At 35.9% G+C, this 20,533-nt stretch overlaps 1 protein-coding gene across 1 annotated transcript in view; it reads left to right on the forward strand.

Moving 5' to 3' along the window:
- Positions 1 to 20,533, forward strand: part of Cenpi (centromere protein I) — an 80,454-nt gene that overhangs the window by 19,460 nt on the left and 40,461 nt on the right. Inside the window, exons 6-14 of the mRNA XM_026410522.1 lie at positions 1,368 to 1,416; positions 1,713 to 1,759; positions 7,824 to 7,913; positions 8,233 to 8,361; positions 8,602 to 8,769; positions 8,904 to 9,024; positions 10,536 to 10,627; positions 12,537 to 12,654; positions 12,742 to 12,806. Coding sequence (XP_026266307.1) covers positions 1,368 to 1,416; positions 1,713 to 1,759; positions 7,824 to 7,913; positions 8,233 to 8,361; positions 8,602 to 8,769; positions 8,904 to 9,024; positions 10,536 to 10,627; positions 12,537 to 12,654; positions 12,742 to 12,806 — 879 coding nt within the window. The remainder of the gene's footprint in view (positions 1 to 1,367; positions 1,417 to 1,712; positions 1,760 to 7,823; positions 7,914 to 8,232; positions 8,362 to 8,601; positions 8,770 to 8,903; positions 9,025 to 10,535; positions 10,628 to 12,536; positions 12,655 to 12,741; positions 12,807 to 20,533) is intronic.

Here is a 20,533-nt window from a genome sequence, read left to right on the forward strand (position 1 = left end):
AGTGCCCCTGAGTTTAGTCCCTGGCACACCCCCCCCCAAATAAATAAATAAACAAACAATATAAAGGCATCATGTCCATCTACAACTAAAAAATAAATAAAGAAATAAAAAACAAAAAAAAACCCAGGTAGACAGAGTTTGCTGACCCCAATCTAGAATAAGACCTCATCAGATGGATGCTCAATAGACTATCATAGGGGAATTGGCCATTCAGTAACTTAATTAACAAATTACTGAGTGGGTGCTACTTGCCAAACTGAGGACTAGGCTGTTAATTAAATTATAGTATACTTGGGCTGGGCTGGAGTTCTAGCTCAGTGATACAGTTTTTACTCTATGTGCAAGGATGTAGGTTTGAACCACAGCACCCCCCCAAAAAAAAAAAAAAAAGGTATGTCTACTCGCTGGAACATGAGACATTGAAAAATGATAATTTTTTAAGACTTTTTTTTATATGTGAGAAAATGCTTTTAGGTGGGAAATCAAGATAAAAAGTTTATATCTTAATAAATATGGACTGATACTTAAAGAAACATATAAAGTTTTGTTAGGTAGAAAGATGATGGACAATTCTTTTCGGCTTTTCAAATTGTCCTCAGGATTTTTGCATTCCAAAAATAACTAAACGTGACCTAATGAGATGCCAGTTAAAACTTGTTTTCATTGCTATTATGTATAGATTGAATATACCTAATCTGAAATCCAAAATATTCCAAAAGTCTAAAGCTTTTTGATCATGGACATGATGCCAAAAGTAGAGAAATCCATGCCTGATCTCATGTGACAGGTTGTATTAAAACACAGGCACACAAATATATTGTATAAAATTACTTTCAAGCTGGGTGTAGTGGTTAATGTTTGTAATCCCAGCAGTTTGAGAGGCTGAAGCAGGAAGATTGTAAGTTTGAAGCCAACCTTAATAATTTTAGACCCTGAGCAACTTAGCAAGACCCTGTCTCAAAATAAAATAAATAAATAAATAAATAAAAAGAGCTGGGGCTATATAGCTCAGTGGTAAAGTGCCCCTAGGTTAAATCCCTAGTATATAAAAACCTTCAAAGTATGTGTATAAGGTATATATGAAACAATTTTGTATTTAGACTTGGGTACCATTCCCAAGATATTTCATTGCATATATGTGAATATTCCAAAATCTGAAGAAGGAAGAAATCCTAATCATTTCTGATTTCAAGCATTTTAGATAAGGGATGCTCATTTTATAGAATGAACAAGAAGTGTTGAAAAACTATTGTTCAGTGAAGTTCTGAAGTCTTTTACCTAATCAATATAAAATTGACACTTGACAGTATGTTGCTGCTTTTTTCAAGATGTATTGTCATTTCTTTTATTTTTTTCTGTTTTAACAGTGCCCTTATGTCTGCCATTTGTTATATTTACTTACCAAAAAAGAAAATGGTGAGTATTTTCATTCTAGTTTCATTACATTCACTGTATGGAATTAGCATTTGTTTTGGCATTTATAAAATTAAAATAACTATTACTATTGGTTATATGACAGGATTCATTTGGCAAAAATTGCGTTGTAGTACTTTTATCTAAGATCATCTGCTTAATGGCTTTACTGAACTGGGTGTTTATATTTTTGATGTGTTTTAACATGAAATTATATGAACTACATAGTGGTTAGGCATAATCTTTTTCTTCTTTTTTTGAACCAAATGCATAAAACTTCTTTTCTTTACCTTTTCTAGTCAAACCATTTCGTGTGAGAAAGCTGCTTGATCTTCAAGCTAAAATCGTGAGTACTAAAAAAACCTGAGACTAGCCAGTTTATACTATGAGCCACATACTGAAGTAAGCTTTGGAGATACAAAATCAAACGTCATTATCTTTTTTTTTTTTTTTTTTAAAGAGAGAGTGAGAGAGGAGAGAGAGAGAGAGAGAGAATTTTTAATATTTATTTTATAGTTCTCGGTGGACACAACATCTTTGTTGGTATGTGGTGCTGAGGATCGAACCCGGGCCGCACGCATGCCAGGCGAGCGCGCTACCGCTTGAGCCACATCCCCAGCCCATCTTTTTTTTTTTTAAATGACAATTTTTTTTTAGAGAGAGAATTTTTTAATATTTATTTTTTAGTTTTTGGTAGACACAACATCTTTGTTTGTATGTGGTGCTGAGGATCGAACCCGGGCCGCACGCATGCCAGGCGAGCTCGCTACCGCTTGAGCCACATCCCCAGCCCTCAAACGTCATTATCTTAAAAGAACTTATTTTCTAGGGAGCTCAGTCAACCAAAAAAATCACAGTTAGGGCTGGGGGTATAGCTTAGTAGTAGAGTGCTTGCCTAGCATGCATGAAGCCCTGGGTTTGATTTCCCAACATCACAATAAACAAACAAATAAATAAAGCAAGCAAGAAGCAGAATCAGACTGGGATCAAGGAGGAGAGGTGATGGTTGAATGAAATTTAATGGGATGAATAGGATTTAAATAGGCAAAGAATGGAGAGAAGGATACATTTGCTAGAGGGAGTAAAGATAAAGATATGTAGATGTCAAACAACAAAACATACTTTTATGGAAGTGGGTTGTTAGGGCTAGAATACTAAGTATTAGGGAGTAGCCAAAGTGAATTTATAATTTTTGTGGATATTTCTAGAAAACCATTTCAAGGCATTTTCTACTAGATACTTAAACTGTAATATATTTTCTAACCATTATCTCTTGTCCTTATAGCTCTGTTGCATTGTTATTTCCACTATACCTGTCCAGTAACAGAGATCTCTGAAGCCTTGGAGTAGTGTTCATGCCTAATTGAAGTTGTTATGGCCTATCTAAAGGCATTCACATTGAGTGAAAAACACACAGAATACACCTATGTTTCTCCAATATGAGGTTTCCTTATAGTACATACAGTTCAATGATTGATCTCGTTTTATAGCCTCCTGTTTTGGTTCCATGGGTACAATATCTTCTCTTAGTTCTGTTAGGCTATTAATGATAATATTTTTATCCAAGTTGAATTTTATTTCATATTGGTAGAAATTGTGAAAAAAACGTATATTTTCCCATGCTACAGCAAAATATTTCAATGGAATAAGAAAATTCTTACCATAGTGTAAGTTCTTGTTGATTTGTATAACTGAAACACAGTGTATATTCAAGGTAAAAAATGATTTAGTAGCTGGGCGTGGTGGTGCATGTCTGTAATCCCAGTGGCTCAGGAGCCTGAGACAGGAAGATCATGAGGTCAAAGCCAGCCTCAGTGGGCTGGGGTTGTGGCTCAGTGGTAGAGTACTTGCCTAGTATGTGTGAGGCACTTGGTTTGATTCTGAGCACCACATGTAAATAAATGAATAAAATAAAGGTCCATCAATATCTAAAAAAAAAAGCCAGCCTCAGTTATGATGAGAGCACTAAGCAACTCAGTGAGACCATGTCTCTAAATAAAATACAAACTAAGGTTGGGGATGTGGCTCAGTGGTCAAATGCCCCCCAGTTCAATCCTCAGTTAGTGCCCTCACCCCCGCCCCCCCCAAAAAAAAAAGATTTAGTAGATGATTGTCTAAAAATTTTGACCCCAGATATTAAATGTATGGTTTCATTATTAATATTTAATCTAGTACACTGCTAAATTATTTCCATTATTGAATAATACCCATTTATGAAGATGTATTTATAACATTGTTTTAGTTTTTTTATTAACTTGGGCAAGTCCAAATATCAAATTGAGAAGACATATATATTCTCATGTGTAACCTACCCTGCTTGTAATAGTAACAGGTTACATGAGCAAATAATTAACGTGAATTTCTGATACCAGCCAAGACTTGTATCCTGTCTATTCCCATCCATGCCCCATATCTCCCAATATATGAAAGGAAACAAAAACAGTAATTGCCTTTCTGATGATAGGCATTAATGGTGGGAAGTAGAGCAGGCATGTTATTCTCCCACATATACTGGGCTGTGTTGAAAGTGATCTTTGGAATAAGAAGGGGTATTAGATTTCATCGTAAGGGTTGATGAGGGTAGTTTCTGGGATTTTCCCTCAACCAAGGCATGATTCTTTGTGTATGCACTTTGGGATGTGCTTTTTTTCCCCCCTGTTTCCAGTTTTCTTTCTTTTTCCCCCCTGTTAAGATCAGGGACACTACCACTAGGTGATGTCCTCTGTGCTTTTTAATTTTATTTTGAGATGGGGTCTCACTAAGATGTTGAGGCTGTCTTCAAATGGTGATCTTCCTGCCTCAGCTTCCCAAGCAGTTGGAATTATAGGTGTGCACCACTATATCTGATGTCAGCTCTGTTTCTGTTTCCTTGTAGTTCTTTTTTTTAAATTGTTTTTTAGTTATAGTTGGACACAAATATCTTTATTTATTTTTATGTGGTGCTGAGGATTGAACCCAGGTCCTCGCACATGCCAGGCGAGCACTCTACCACTGTGCCACAACCCCAGCCCTCCTCATAGTTCTTATTTGGTCTGACTTTCATCATAGTGGGTTTTTCTCAAATACTTGGTAAAGCTTATTTGTTTATATTTAATAGTAGCACTAAAATGGTGATTGAAAACTTCTGTGCATGAGCAGGACTTTTTCATTGTAGCATCTTGATGTCTCATGGGGGAGCCTCCCTGATGATTGTGCCAATTTTCCCAGAGAGATATTATCCTGTTTCCTGCTTGGGGGTTCTAGGGTTCTCCAGAGAAAGAGAACCAATAGGGTATGTGTGGGGTGGGGGTGGGGTGTGTGTGGGTGGGGGTGTGTTATAAGGAATTGACTCCTATGGTTATGGAGGATTGCATGTCCAAAATCAGTAGGATATGGTAGGCCAGCAGGCTGGAGACTCAGGAGAGCAGGTGTTTGCAGTGAGTTCAAAGACAGTCGGCTATAGAACTCAGAAGAGTTGATGGTTCAAAAGAAATCTGAAAGTAGTCTGCTGGAAAAGTTTCTGTGTCTCAGGGAGATTGGTCTTCTTGTTCTCTTCAGGCCTTCAACTGATCATTACAAGATCCATCTACATTATAGAAGACAATCTGCTTTAAAGTTTTCCTAGTTAAATGTTAATTTCATTCAGAACACCCTCAGAAACGCCCAAAAATACCTGGGCATCTCATGAACCAGCCAAATTGATACATAAAATTAACCATCATAGGGGTATAAACCTGGCTGTTGGCACTTGGGACCTAAGCAGTAGGAAGGAGCAAAGAGTGGTTGGTCTTGGTATTCTCCCTTAGATATGCTGGAATATAAGTCCTGCTTCATCTTCAGGGAGTGAAACACTAATGTTTTACCGGAATGGTGAAGGAATTTGGATTCTAACTTCTGCTTCTTTTTTTTTGTTTTTTGGTACCTGGGATTGAACTCAGGGGCACTCAACCACTGAGTCACATCCCCAGCCCTTTTTGTATTTTATTTAGAGACAGGGTCTCATTGAGTTGCTTAGTGCTTTGCCATTGCCGAGGCTGTCTTTGAATTCACAGTCCTCCTGTCTCAGCCTCCTGAGCCGCTGGGATTACAGGTGTGTGCCATTGTGCCCAGACTAACTGCTTCTTTTGTAGGCTTTCAAGTGATACTATTTTCTGTCCTCTTGAAACTCTACTTTTCAGAGGTATCTAGTCCTTCAAAATCTTGAGCCTTTCTGGAAGTTCACAAATATTAATCAGCTTCCTTTGAGGCTTTTTGTGTTGGTGCCTTAATTTTATATTATCTGTTCTGCTAACTTTTTACTATTTGCCCATCTTTATTTTAGGTTCCAAAATCTTGTTCAGGTCTCTCCTGTACTGTTGCCTCTTCTCTTGTTCTCCTTGAACTTGTGCTTTATGCCTTTTTCATTCCTTTACTGTGTTCTTAATGGCGCTTTGGTGGGACCTTAGGGTTAATCACATATGTTCAGTATGCCATATTGAATTGAAAGTCTCCTACTTTTTAAATGTTAATTTTTTAAAATATATATATATGTGTGTATGTATATATGTATATATACACATATATATTTGTAGTTGGACACAATACCTCTATTTATTTATTTATTTATTTATTTTTATGTGGTACTGAGGATTGAACCCAGGGCCTTGCTTGTGCTAGGTAAGTGCTCTACCACTGAGCTACATCCCCAACCCCTTAAATGTTAACTTTTTAATAAACAAATATAAGTTTAATTAAAATATCTCTGCATTCCTGGGTGTGGTGGTGCATGCCTGTAATCCTAGTGGCTCGGGAGGCTGAGCAGGAGGATCACAGGTTCAAAGCGAGACTCAGCAACTTAGGCCCTAAGCAATTCAGTGAGACCCTGTCTCTAAATAAAATTTTAAAAGGGGGGGTGGTGCTGGGGATGTGATTAAGTGTCCCTGGGTTCAATCCCTAGTATCAAGAAAAAAAAGGAAAGAAATTAATAGAGGGATTTTAGAGGTTGGATAAAGGGAGGTTGGATTTGACCAGTGCAAGCTGTACGCATATATGGAAATATCACACTGAACCCAATTAATTTGTGTTAAATAAAAAAATAAAAGATTTTTAAAAAGCAATTTTTTGCCAGGCATGGTGGTGCATACCACTAATCCCAGTTACTCAAGAGGCTAAAGGTAGCAGGATTGCAAATTTGAGACCCTCCTGGGCAACTTAGTGAAAACCTGTCTCAGAATAAAAAATAAAAAGGCCTGGTAGAGTACCCTTGGGTTCAATCCACAGTACCACACACACAAACACAAAAGACTTTAAATAAACTTAATTTTATGAGGCTTTTATAAAATAGGAATAATTGTATGCCTCATAACATTTTCTTCAACAATAAGCTGCACATATAATGGTATGTATCATATAGCCTGTATGTAGTAGACTGTACCATTTAGGGTTTGTGTAAGTACATTCTGTGATGTTCCGATGACAAAATCACCTAACAATGCACTTCTCATAATATACCCCCATCATTAAGTGACACGCTTCCGTGCTGTATTTCTTTTTTTTTTTTTTTTAAAGAGAGAGTGAGAGAGGAGAGACAGAGAGAGAGAAATTTTAATATTTATTTTTTAGTTCTCGGCGGACACAACATCTTTGTTGGTATGTGGTGCTGAGGATCGAACCCGGGGCCGCACGCATGCCAGTCGAGCGCGCTACCGCTGAGCCACATCTCCAGCCCTCCGTGCTGTATTTCTAATGCCTATTTGCTGCCTTTGTACAGTATTAAAATAAATTTTAATGTACTAAAACAATGTGGTTACCTTTCTGGATTCATTTTAGTGGTATGATTTCTCTGGATATCTGGTATCTAGCAGTAATGATTTCTTTCATTGTAAAGTTAGTGTGTTTGTTAAGACTTTTTTTGTTTTTGTAATATTAAGTTGCTTGACACTTGCAAACCAATTTTGAGATTTTTCTAGTTAGTTTTCCAGGATTTATGATAATCAGGCATTATATTAATATTTCTTCTGTTTCCTTGGCTTCCCTTTTAGAACCCATCTCCTTGATGTCTGAATCATAGATGAGTAAACTAAGTCCTGAATATGTTACCAGTGAGAATAAGCCATGTTATACTAGCAAGTATGACAGGCAAGGGAGGGAAGAAGATAAAATATAGGAAGAGGAGAGAAAAATAACAAGGAAGAAGTAGAACAGGCAGAAAGGTCATAAAATAGAAGTTCTCAGGTTGGAGAAGTTTGTTTTATGATGGTTGATTCAAATACGTGGTTACTTATTCCTTTATTTTCTGTAGCATCTTTCTATAGTTATATCATAGTAAAATTGCAATCTGAATATCTGTTTAATCTAATTTTATTATTAATTTTTTCTTCTTCTTGGTACTTGTTTCCTCAATTTCTTACTGGCCACAAAATTGAAAATGGAAAATTCTTATTTTATTTCAGGGAATGCAGCCTCATCTCCAGGCTTTGTTGTCACTATATAAGTTCTTTGTTCCTACTTTGATTTCTGTATCTCTGCCTGTAAGGAAGAAGGTAAGGGATTATGGAGAAATAAGTCATATGGAAATTGAAATATATTATTTTTAGAAGTTTACAGATTTGGACTAAAATATTTATTGCTTACTGTTTAGATATCTAGTGTTATAGTACTATTAGGGGAAAGTTTTATTAGGGATTTTGTGTTATTCCATTTGGTGCATTTAATAGATTCTTGATTAGGAAAACATTAAATGGATTTGTGTGGGAACAAAATCATAATTAATATGCTTTCAGTTAATGAAGAATTTTATAGTTTTATGTTTCTCCAACTTACCAGTACCCATTTCATTGTACTTTACACCCAAAATTATAGATCTATTTTAAGAATTCAGAGAATATGTGGAATTCAGCTCTACTTGCTATGAGGCTAAGAAACCAGCAACCTTTTCCAGAACCTCTAAAACTGGTGTTGGGTTCAGCTAATGTCCGTCCTCTAAAAAGAGTAAGTATCTGTACCCCAAATGACTTGTGTGCCTTTCTTTTATAAAATCCAAATAATAACCAATCATATATTGGAGGAGATTATATAGATTTAAATTTAAATCCATTTTATTTATGCAGGATACTATGGAAACTACATTCAGACTGCTTTAATTAAAACACTTTAACAACCGATTTTATACTTGTAATTTATAGTCTGTTTAGTTCATTGATAGATTGTTCTATTATCTTTTTCCTTTAGAAATTGAATTCTCACTCAGTTATACCTGTGCTAAATTCTGGTAGCTATACTAAAGAATGTGGAAAAAAAGAGATGAGTCTTTCTGATTGTCTCAGTCACAATAGATCCTTTCCACTAGAACAGCTTCAAAACTTCCCTCAACTCTTACAAAACATTCATTGCTTAGAGGTATGTTTATCTGCATTTTCTATTTGACTTTCATGGCTTTTATTTTTGTTGTGTATTCCATATATGATGATTTCCTTGTTGCCATGACCCACTTTTTATATACTAACTGCTGACTAGCTGTTTTATCTTTATAGCTGCCTTCTCAGATAGGCTCAGTGCTGAACAACTCTCTGCTACTTCACTATATTAACTGTGTCAGAGATGAGTCAATTTTATTGAGGCTCTATCACTGGTTGAGTCAAACATTACAAGAAGGTAAGAATTAACACTTAAAAACATTAAATAAATAAGAACAGAACAAGATAGTTTTCAAATGAGTTTCTTTTATAAGGGTGCCAAATTCTAGACAAGAAGAGACTTCATAGGCTGTAATCGTTTCTCTGGTAATCATATATTCAAACCATAAATACTTCTGTTGTAATTTCAAGTCAATAAGAAAGTAGGGGTGTTAAAGAAATCCTGCTGGATGGCTACCAGAACTCGCTGATTGCCTCTACTTTGATGCCCATCACAATCCAAGGCCTCCTTTTCCTTGCATACCCAGAAACTTGCCATTAGTGAGAATATTATTTTTTTATTTTTATTTTTTAAAGAGAGAGGGAGAGAGAGAGAGAGAATTTTTAATATTTATTTTTTAGTTATCCGCGGATACAACATCTTTGTATGTGGTGCTGAGGATCGAACCTGGGCCGCATGCATGCCAGGCGAGCACGCTACCGCTTGAGCCACATCCCCAGCCCCTAGTGAGAATATTAGGTTAATAAAACTAACAAACCAGAGGACACTAATGTATAATCTAGAATGTCAAATTATTATTTTACAATAGAAAAGATTCTTTCTGATAACCACAATGTTCATATCTGACAACTAGAATATCCCTTTTTTGCCACCAGCGTATATGGAAGACAGGTTTGTCATTAAAAGATTTCTTAATTATAGGATTAAAGGAAAGGGCAGTGAGAAGTCTTTCATCTAGGACATAGTAGAACCTGATCATTTCATTCCTCCAAAAGGAAATATTTTTCTAGAGATAGTCTTTCTGTTTACCAGAATGACTGTGTTTCTTTCCAGGATAAGCAACTTCTGACTCTTTAAGTATTTAAAGTCAGTTTTAGTCAGTTCCAGGCTAATTCTTCTACTCAGAGGCTTTCTTTAGAAAGGACATGATGTAATATATTAGATGTCCAAATAGTTAATTGTTACCACATGTAGATTATATCCAGTGAACCCTAATTTAAGTTTAGTGTATTCTCAAACTTTTAATCTGTACATTAATAGTTTCTTGGATTACTATGTGACATAAAGCTAATCACATTCATTATATATGGATTTTTACTGTTTTTTTTTTTTTTCATAATAAGCCTTCCCCTAAGCAGCCATGTTTTTGAGGAGCATTTTATTATCACCTCCACATTCCTGTTACAGTCTATATAGTGTGAGTTGTCTAGAATGTGAGACAACTTTTTATTTTTATTTTTTTAAAAATTTTTTTTAAAGAGAGAGTGGGAGAAAGAGAGAGAGAATTTTTAATATTTATTTTTTAGTTCTCGGCGGACACAACATCTTTGTTTGTATGTGGTGCTGAGGATCAAACCCAGGCTGCACGCATGCTAGGCGAGCGCGCTACCGCTTGAGCCACATCCCCAGCCCCGAGACAACTTTTTAAATGTGTCATTTATTTGTCACTTCAGAGTAGTGATAATTATATTTTGTATGGTTTTTATTATTATGCAACCATATGCTTATGTTCACTATTTGTGATCTAGAATGTATTTGGTATAAGGTGAATAATTTTGAACATGGAAAAGACTTTACCAATTTCCTGGACACTATCATCAGGGCACAGTGCTTCCTACAGGTAAGATTCCACTTGTTTTCTGCACACTCCACCATTCTTTACTAAAATTTATTTAGATTTCCATCAAAAACTTTTCTTTAATACCTGACATCTTTTGTAAGCAACATTTGCTCAATATGAAATTCACTGTAAATAGAGCTGAGGTGGACTGATGTTTATCTTTGCTCTGTTGGATTTGAAGAAAGAATTTACATTATTCAAATAAAAGGGAAAGGCTATCTATGATTCAAGAGAAAACTGAAGATATCATTGAATGCATACAACTAATTGAATTAGCTGATAAAGTGAATCACATAGGGTCACTACTTATGTTCTTGATAGCAGTAAACATTTTTTGAGTATCAAATATGTTACAGAAAATGGTCTATTTAGCTTGGGTAACTCTGACTTGTATTGTAAGCTGTGTTATAGATATCATTGCCATCCCAAAGCCTTCATACATCATCCAAGTCTGGATTAGCTACTTGTTTTACATGCCCCATTTCTCCTTGTTCTTACCTCTGTCATGGCATTTTTAGTATCCATTTTCCCACATATTATGAGCTCCCAGAAGGCAATAACCATGTCTAACTTTTTCTAATGTTCTACTTGGTACCTAATTTGAAAGAGATGCTCAAAGTTTGTTCAGTAAATCTTAGGGTATGAAACCATTTAGTTTGAAATTGGGTATGAACTATGGTAGGATAAAAAGAGCAATCTAGGTTGAGTTTTGGTTTTCCTGCTGGGAAAGTTGGATGGTCTTCATTGAGAAAAGGAACATAGGATGAGCAGGCTCAGAAGAAAAGATGAGTTTGATTTAAGAGATGCCTTGGGATATCTAAGAGGTCATATCCAGTAGGCAGTTAGATTAAGTCAAGAGCTCAGAAATGAGATTAGGGCTAAAGATAAAAATTTAGGACTCCTCATGATAAAGGTGGCATTTTGACTTTCATATGGATGAGATTCCCCAGAGATTTCATGTCATGAAAATAAGGTTTGGGATAGAGTCCTCGTGAATGCCAATACTTAAGCCTCAAATGAAAAAAGGGAAATGCTGGGTCTTTATTTTGGTGGAAATGTAAGCATCCTAGACTCTTGGGCTTTTCCAGATGGGGCTACTCAGAATTTGGATTTGGTCTATGGTCCCTAATGAAATTCTTACCCTATTATATAACATTGTATACATTTTATTGACTATTCAAGTTATATTGTATATACTCAAATAATAAATTTCATTTATCCTTAAAAATATTACATTATTTGGGACTGGAATAGTAGCTCAGTGGTAGAGTGCTTGCCTAGCATGTGTAAGGCACTGGGTTCGATTATTAGCACTGCATATAAAAAGTAAATGAATAAAATAAAAGTCCATCAATATCTTTTTTTTTTTTTTTTTTGGTGGTGGTGCTGGGGATTGAACCCAGGACCTTGTGCATGCAAGGCAACCACTCTACCAACTGAGTTATATCCCCAACCCAAAAGTCCATCAATACCTAAAAATAAATTTAAATATTCCATTATTTGAGTTTTTACCTTCTTTCTAATTTATAACATTTTATAGTGCTTGAAAACTATTGATAAAGATGGTAATATATCTAAATACTAATCACCTCATCCTTTTTATTAGCACTTATGGTGCTTAAGACTTTTATATTATAAATATATATATATATATAATTTTTTAAAAATTTATTTTATTTTATTTTATGTGTGTGTGTGGTCCTAGGGGTTGAACTCATGGCCTTATGCATGCAAGGCAAGGACTCTACCAAATGTAGTATATCCCAAGTCTGACCTTTATTATATTGATGACAAAAAAATTTGTCTTAAAGTGAAACAACCATAGCACAAAACAAAAATAAGCTGGTTTCCTAGAGAGTAATTATGATTAAGAGTTCCATGTAAGGTTTGCTATCGACTTGTATTTTAGGAGGGGTTTTATTCCTGTGAAGCATTCCTCTATAAGAGCCTTCCTCTCTGGGATGGCCTCTGTTGTCGGTCACAGTTCCTTCAGCTTGTGAGCTGGATTCCTTTTAGTAGTTTTTCAGGTACGTATCATGAAAACTTGGAGTCATTTAATTCAATGTAATATGAATTTAAAGGATCTTTAATATGCTTTTTTTTTTAATTCCTAGAGGTGAAGCCACTTCTTTTTGATCATCTAGCCCAGCTCTTCTTTACATCAACCATTTATTTCAAGGTAAAAAAAAAATGTCCTGCTTAATCTCAGTAAGAGGTATTGTTTATTACCAGTAGTACACAATTCTAAATTGATATTATAGCACTGATTTTTTTGAGTGATTCTCTTGAATCTGGACTTTGAAGTATTAAATTACTCAATTCAAAGTTAACAGAATTTTCTGCTTTTAATGTTTTGTCTTATATATTTTTCCTGGATTGTTTCCATTTGTAGCAAATGACAAAGTAAATGAATGTGGCAAATGTGTACTATTATTATCATCATCATCATCATTATCATCATCTTCATCATCATTAGAACTGGGGATTGAACCTAGGGCCTCACACATGCTAGGCAAGTGCTCTACCACTGAGCCATATTCTTATCCTGCAAATGTATATTAATAAAAACAAACTGGGAAGTACTCAACTGTACTTAGTTTGATTGTTGTAGTTTGTGTTTTTGTAGATAATGCTTAATTCATTTCACAAATATTCATTGAGTATCCACTGAAACCGAATTTTTAAGATGAAACTCGAATCCTTCTGATGGCGGGTGGGGTCTGTGTAAGGTTGCAGGCCTCTGCAGTGGAAAAATATTGCAGCTATTAATGGTGGGTTATGCTCTCCAGTGTTTCAGCAGACCCCAGCAGCTCACCATTAGTTTCTTCTTTCTGGGTTCTTGTCTCATGAATTTGAAGAATGAAATCCACAGACCAGGATGAGTGAGTGTAAGAGTAGGATTTAGTGAAGAATAGAAATAGGAACAGAACTCTTGTAGTGCAAGAGGGGACCAAATAGCAGGTTTTCTCCATCTGAATGTGCTAGTCTAGAGGTTTATATAACACTTAGATCACTACTATTGATCCAAACTTATGCTAATTAGAAACTCTCAAGTCCCAAATTCCATTCAGGTTTGCCCCACTTCCATTTTCTCGCTGGACGTTAGGATGGAGGAAGTTAAAGTTGTGGGATGATCTATGCTTGTAGATTTGAGGCTGCAGTACCGTGTGGAGTGGGCTTCTGGCAGCAGGTGTCTGAACCATGCCCAGGCCTGTCTGCCAAAGCATGACAGGTTGGTGTGCCTCGGCTTTCAGCACCTTAGGACCATCATGCTTGCACGGTGGGCTCCATGTAGCTACAGGCTGTGCTTGCCACCCACACTCCAACCAACCTGGGCTGCCACTCCACTTTCCTGCTCTGCTGCCACTTCTTGGCAGGGACAAGTAGGACGGCTTTGCAGGTTAGCAGCCAGGAAGCCATGTTACCACTATATACTAGGCACTCTTCTTAACACTGGGAATATGTAAACAGCATATAGTGACCAAAGCAAACAAACTCCTTGGGACATTCATATTGTGTATTTATAATTTAGTCATTTTCTGCTAATAAAATTCTTCAAATCTTATTTGATAAAATTAAATGTGTTACTATTTTTGGGGTGGTCTCCAAAAAGACCACTGTGACTTTCAAGAGCTCTTCCTGGATGAGTTGAGGCACTTTCTTAAAGAATGGTTATTTCACTTCCAAAAAAGTGATAACATAAGTAGTGTTTCTTTTACAACTTATTTTCATTTAAATCACTTAATGTTATAGGAAAAATATGTCTTCTGATTAGCATTTGTCATAAATGAATCATACATTATTTCTTAAAATTTGATGTTTTTTTTAAATTAGAGTTTTATGGTTATATATAATAGATGGATTCATCCTGACAAATTCATACATGCATAGAAATCAATTTTGATTCATGACCCTCCCACTTTTCCCTCCTGTCCTCCCTCCCCTTTCATTCTCCTTACTCTACTCTAGTAGACTTCTTTTCTCTCATCTGTTATTTTGTATCATTTTATCCTTCCCTTCCCTTTTCCTTTATTTTACTCTAGCTTCTGCATATGAGATAAAACATTTGACCTTTAAGCTTCTAAGTTTGGCTTATTTCACTTAGCATGACATTATACTCCATTTTCATCCATTTTCAAAATAGATTCTGATAATTCTCTGGATTTCAGAGGGTTCTGCAGTGATAGGTCCATTTTCATCCTTGATCCTATTATTTGCTTCTTACTCTTTCTTTTGGTTAGTTTGGCTAAAGGCTTGTCAATTTTATTTTTTTCAAAGAACTAACTGTTACATTGATCATTTGTATTATTCTCAATTTCATTGATTTTTGGCTCTGATCCTAATTATTTCTTGTCTTCTGGTTTGGGGGTTGGTTTGTTCTTTTTCTTTTTCTTTATTTTTAAAAAAATATTTATTTTTTAGTTGTAGATGGACAAAATACCTTTATTTTATTTATTTATTTTTCTATGGTGCTGAGGATCGAATCCAGGGTCTTCCGCATGCTAGGTGAGCGGTCTTCCACGTGCTAGGCGAGCGGTCTACCACTGAGCCACAATCCCAGCCCCAGTTGTTCTTTTTCTAAGACCTTAAGGTGGAACATAAGCTTATTTACTTGGACTCTTGCAAATTTTTTAATGTAGACACTCAGTAGTGTCTATGAATTCTCTTAGGACAGTTTTCATGCTGTTCCAGAGATTTTTGTGTTTGTCTCTAAGAATTTCTTGATTTCTATTCTCATTTCTTAGATCCATTCTTCATTTAAGAAAATTTTGTTTAATCTCCATGTGTTTGTATAGTTTCTATTATTTGTCTTGCTGTTGATTTCTAGCTTCATTACATTATGATGTGATAGGATACATGGGATTAGATCAATTTTTTATATTTGCTAAGATTTGCTTTGTGGCCTAGAGTATGATATATTTTGGAAAATGTCCCATGTACAGCTGAAAAAAAGGTAAATTAAGCAGTTTTGGGGTGGAATATTCTGAAGATGTCTATTAGGTCCATTTGATTTATAGTGTTTAGGTTGGAAATATATTTATTGATTTTTTTTTGTTTTGATGAGATGTCTTTTTGTGATAAGAGTGTATAGAAATTCCCCAGTATTATTGTGTCGGGGTCTATGTGGAATTTAATGTCATGGAATATTTTTTCATGTAATTGGGTTTGTTGACATTTGAGGCATAAATGTTTACTATGGTTATATCTTCTTATTGGATTTCCCTTTACTAGGACATAGTGGCCTTTCTCTCTTCTGATTAATTTTTGCTTGAAATCTGCTTTGTTTGATATGAGAATAGCTACTACTCCTTGATTTGTTGGACCAGATGCCTGGAATAGTTTTTCTACTCGCTTTTTACCTTCTTCAGCACGTCAATGTCTTTGCCTATGAGTCTCTTGTAAACAGCATATAGTCAGATCTTGTTTTGTGATCCATTCTGTTAATCTGTGTCTTTTAATTGGAGAATTGAGACCATTAACATTCAGTGTTAGAATGCATATGTTTGTGTTTTTCTCCATTTATTTTTTTGCTATATTTTATCCTGTCTTGATTCTCATTTACTGAATTATTCTTCTATTGAACGTCTTTGTGGACTTTGGGAATTATTTTTTAGTTCCTCTGTATACAATTTATCTTTGAGTATCCTTTTAATGCTGATATGGTCCTCATGAATTTTTTAAATTTATTCTTGTTGAAGAAAGTTATTTCCTCCTTGAATTTAAAATTGACTTTTGCTGGGTGTAGTAACTTTGGCTGTCAGGTTTTTTTTAAAAATTTGTTCTAATTAGTTATGCATGATAGCAGAATGCATTTCAACTCATTGTACACAAATGGAGCACAAATTCTCATTTATCTGGTTGTACACGATGCAGAGTCACACTGTTTGTGCAATCATACATGTACATAGGATAATAATGTTCATCTCATTCTACCACCCTTTACACCCCACATCCCCTCCCTTCTCTCCCTCCCCTCTGCCCAAACCAAAGTTCCTCCAACCTTCCCTAGCCACCCCCGCCCCATTATGGATCAGTGTCTGCATATCAGAGAAAACATTTGGCCTTTGGTTTTTTGGGATTGGCTTATTTCGCCTAGCATGATATTCTCCAGCTTCATCCATTTACCTGGAAATGTCATAATTTCATTCTTCTTTAAGTCTGAGTAATATTTCATTGTCTATATATGACATTTTTTTTATCCATTCATCTGTTGAAGATCATCTAGGTTGGTTCCATAGTGAATTTACCTGCTATTGTGAATTATGCTGATTTTAAGTCCTTTGGATATAGACCAAGGGGTGGGATAGCTGGGTCAAATGGTGGTTCCATTCCAAGTGTTCTAAGGAATCTTCATACTGCTTTCCAGATTGGTTGCATCAATTTGTAGTCCCACCAGCAATGTTCGAGTCTACCTTTTCCCCCATATCCTTGCAAACACTTGATGTTTGTATTCTTGATAATTACCATTCTGACTAGAGTGAGAGGAAATCTTAGAGTAGCTTTGATTTGCATTTCTCTAATTGCTAGATGCCACAGTCTGGCTGGGCACAATTCACGAGCCACTTGTCAAGCAGAAACGAACTTTATTTTTAGAACACACGCAGCACCACACTCTTCAGGAATTCCCTCAGAGCCCAACTGCCACCACCGGCTTCCAGGGAGCCTCTCAACCACCACTCCTCCTGCTCTTGAGGCCGATTGGCTGGGTTGCATGGGCCGAGCCAAAAGTCCCCCCCCAATGAGCAGCTCCATGGTCTGAAAGAGCAGGGAAACAGCCCAATGAGCATCACCGCAGAGGAGCCAATCAGCTGGAAGTTTGCTGGGGCCGCTGTGAGCCAATCAGCTGGAAGTTTGCTGGGGCCACTTCGGCTGTGGCTCTCAACATCTAGAGATGTTGCACATTTTTTCATATATTTGTTAATTGATTCTCCATCTTCTGTGAAGTGTCCAATTCCTTAGCCCATTTATTGATTGGGTTTTTTTTTTTTTTGGTGTTAAATTTTTCAAATTCTTTATATATTCTGGAGATTCATGCTTTATCTAATGTGCATGTGGTAAAGATTTTCTCCCATTTTGTAGGTTCTCCATGTTATTGATTGTTTCCTTTACATAGAAGAAGCTTTTCAGTTTGAATCCATACCATTTATTGATTCTTGATTTTATTTCTTATGTTTTTAGGAGTCATGCTAAGGAAGTCAGATCCTAAGCAGACATGGTAAAGTTTGGGGCCTACTTTTTCCTCTATTAGGTGCAGGATCTCTGGTCTAATTCCTAGGTCCTTGATCCACTGTAAGTTAGTTTTGTGTATGGTGAGGGATAGGGGTTTAATTTCATTTTGTTTTGCATGTGGATTTCCAATTTTCCTAGCATCATTTGTTGAAGAGGCTATGTTTCCTCTAATGTATGTTTTTGGTGCCTTTGTCTAATATAAGATAACTGAAGTTATGTGGGTTTGTCTCTGTGTCCTCTATTCTGTACCATTGGTCTACAAGTCTGTTTTGGTGTCAGTACCATGCTGTTTTTGTTACTATTGCTCTTGTAGTATAGTTTAAGGTCTGGTATAGTGATATCACTTGGTTCACTCTTCTTGCTAAGGATTGTTTTAGCTATTCTGGGTCTCTTATTTTTCAAGATGTTTTTCATGACTGCTTTTTCTATTTCTATGAGAAATGTCATTGGGATTTTAATAGGAATTGCATTAAATCTGTATAACGCTCTTGGTAGTATGGCCATTTTGACAATATTAGCTCTGTCTATCTGAGAACATGAGAGATCTTTCCATCTTCTAAGGGCTTCTTTAATTTTTTTCTTTAGTGTTCTGTAGTTTTTATTGCAGAGATTTTTTTTTACCTCTTTTGTTAGATTGATTCTCAAGTGTTTTGTGGGGTTTTTTTTGAGGCTATTGTGAATGGGGTAGTTTTTAAATTTCTCTTTCAGAAAATTCACTGATGTGTAGAAATGCATTTTATTTATGGGTGTTGATTTTACATCCTGCTATTTTGCTGAAATCATTTTTTAGTTCTAGAAGTTTTATGGTGGAATATTTTTTGGATCCTCTAGGTATAGAATCATGTTGTGGGCAAGTAGTGATAGTTTGAATTTTTTTCCTGTTTATATCACTTTGATTTCTTTCATCTGTCTAATTGCTTTGGCTGGAGTTTCCATAACTATGTTGAATAGAAGTGGTGAAAGAGGACATCCCTTTCTTTTTCCAGTTTTTAGAGGGAATGCTTTCAATTTTTCTCCATTTAGAATGATGTTGCTCTTGGGCTTAGCGTAGATAGCTTTTACAATGTTGAGTTATGTTCCTACTTTCCCTAGATTTTCTAGAGTTTTGAACTTGAGGGGGTGCTGTATTTTGTCAAGTGCTTTTTCTACATCTGTTGAAATGATCATATGATTTTTTTTGTTGTTGTTGTTGTAGTTGGACACAATACCTTAATTTACTCATTTATTTTCATGTGGTGCTGAGGATCAAACCCAGGGCCTCACGAGCGCTAGGCGAGTGCTCTACCACTGAGCCACAACCCCAGCCCTGATCATATGATTCTTGTCTTTAATTCTATTCATGTGATGAATTACGTTGATTGATTTCCATCTGTTGAACCACCTTTACATCCTTGGGATGAACCCCACTTGATTGTGGTGCACTTTTTAAAAAATATGTTTTTGTATGTGATTTTCCAGAATTTTTTAAATTTTAAACTTATTCTAATTTGTTGTTCAATACAACAGAATACATTTAAATTTATAGTACACATATAGAGCACAATTTTTCATGTCTCTGGTTGTTCACGAGTCACACCAAGTACATGTCTTCATACAAGTACTTAGGGTAATGATGTCCATTTCATTACATCATCTTTCCTACCCCCATGTCCCCTCCCTTCCCCTCTCTCCTCTTTGCCCTATCTAAAGTTCCTCCATTCCTCCTATGCTCCCCACCCATCCCCATTATGGGTCAGCATCCACATATCAGAGAAAACATTTGGCCTTTGTTATTTTGGGATTGACTAACTTCACTTAGCATAATATTCTCCAACTCCATCCATTTACCTTCAAATGCCATGATTTTATTCTCTTTTAATGCTGAGTAATATATCATTGTGTATATATACCACATTTTCTTTATCCATTCATCTACTGAAGGGCATCTAGGTTGGTTCCACAATTTAGCTATTGAGAATTGTGCTGCTATAAACATTGATGGGGCTGCATCACTGTAGTATGCTGTTTTTAAGTCCTTTGGGTGTAAATGAGGAGTGAGATAGCTGGGTCAAATGGTGGTTCCATTCCCATTTTTCCAAGGAATCTCCATACTGCTTTCCATATTGGCTGCACCAATTTGCAGTCCCACCAGCAATATATGAGTGTACCTTTTTCCCCACATCCTTGCAAACACTTATTGTTGTTTGTATTCTTGATAAGTGCCATTCTGACTGGTGTGAGATGAAATCTTAGAGTAGTTTTGATTTGCATTTCTCTAAATGCTAGAGATGTTGAGCATTTTTTCATATATTTGTTGATTATATATCATCATTGAAATGATCTTTTGCTATCTGTATTTTTCCTCTTATATCATCCTTTACTTTGCAGATCAGTTTAACTATGTACATTCTGAAGTCCTTCTCTGACATTTCTTCTACTGTCATTTCTTTTTTTTTAATAATTTTTTTAGTTGTAGTTGGACACAATACCTTTATTTTATTTATTTATTTTATGTGGTGTTGAGGAGCGAACTCAGTGCCTCGCACGTGCCAGGCGAGCGCACGTGCCAGGCGAGCGCTCTACCGTTGAGCCACAACCCCAACCCCTTCTACTGTCATTTCAATAGAGTCTATTATTATACCATCTTGGTTTGTTTGGGGCACTTTCTTCCCCTGTTTCATGTTCTTGTGTCTTCCC

This window comes from Urocitellus parryii, chromosome X, assembly GCF_045843805.1.
Source record: "Urocitellus parryii isolate mUroPar1 chromosome X, mUroPar1.hap1, whole genome shotgun sequence".
Lineage (NCBI taxonomy): Eukaryota > Metazoa > Chordata > Mammalia > Rodentia > Sciuridae > Urocitellus > Urocitellus parryii.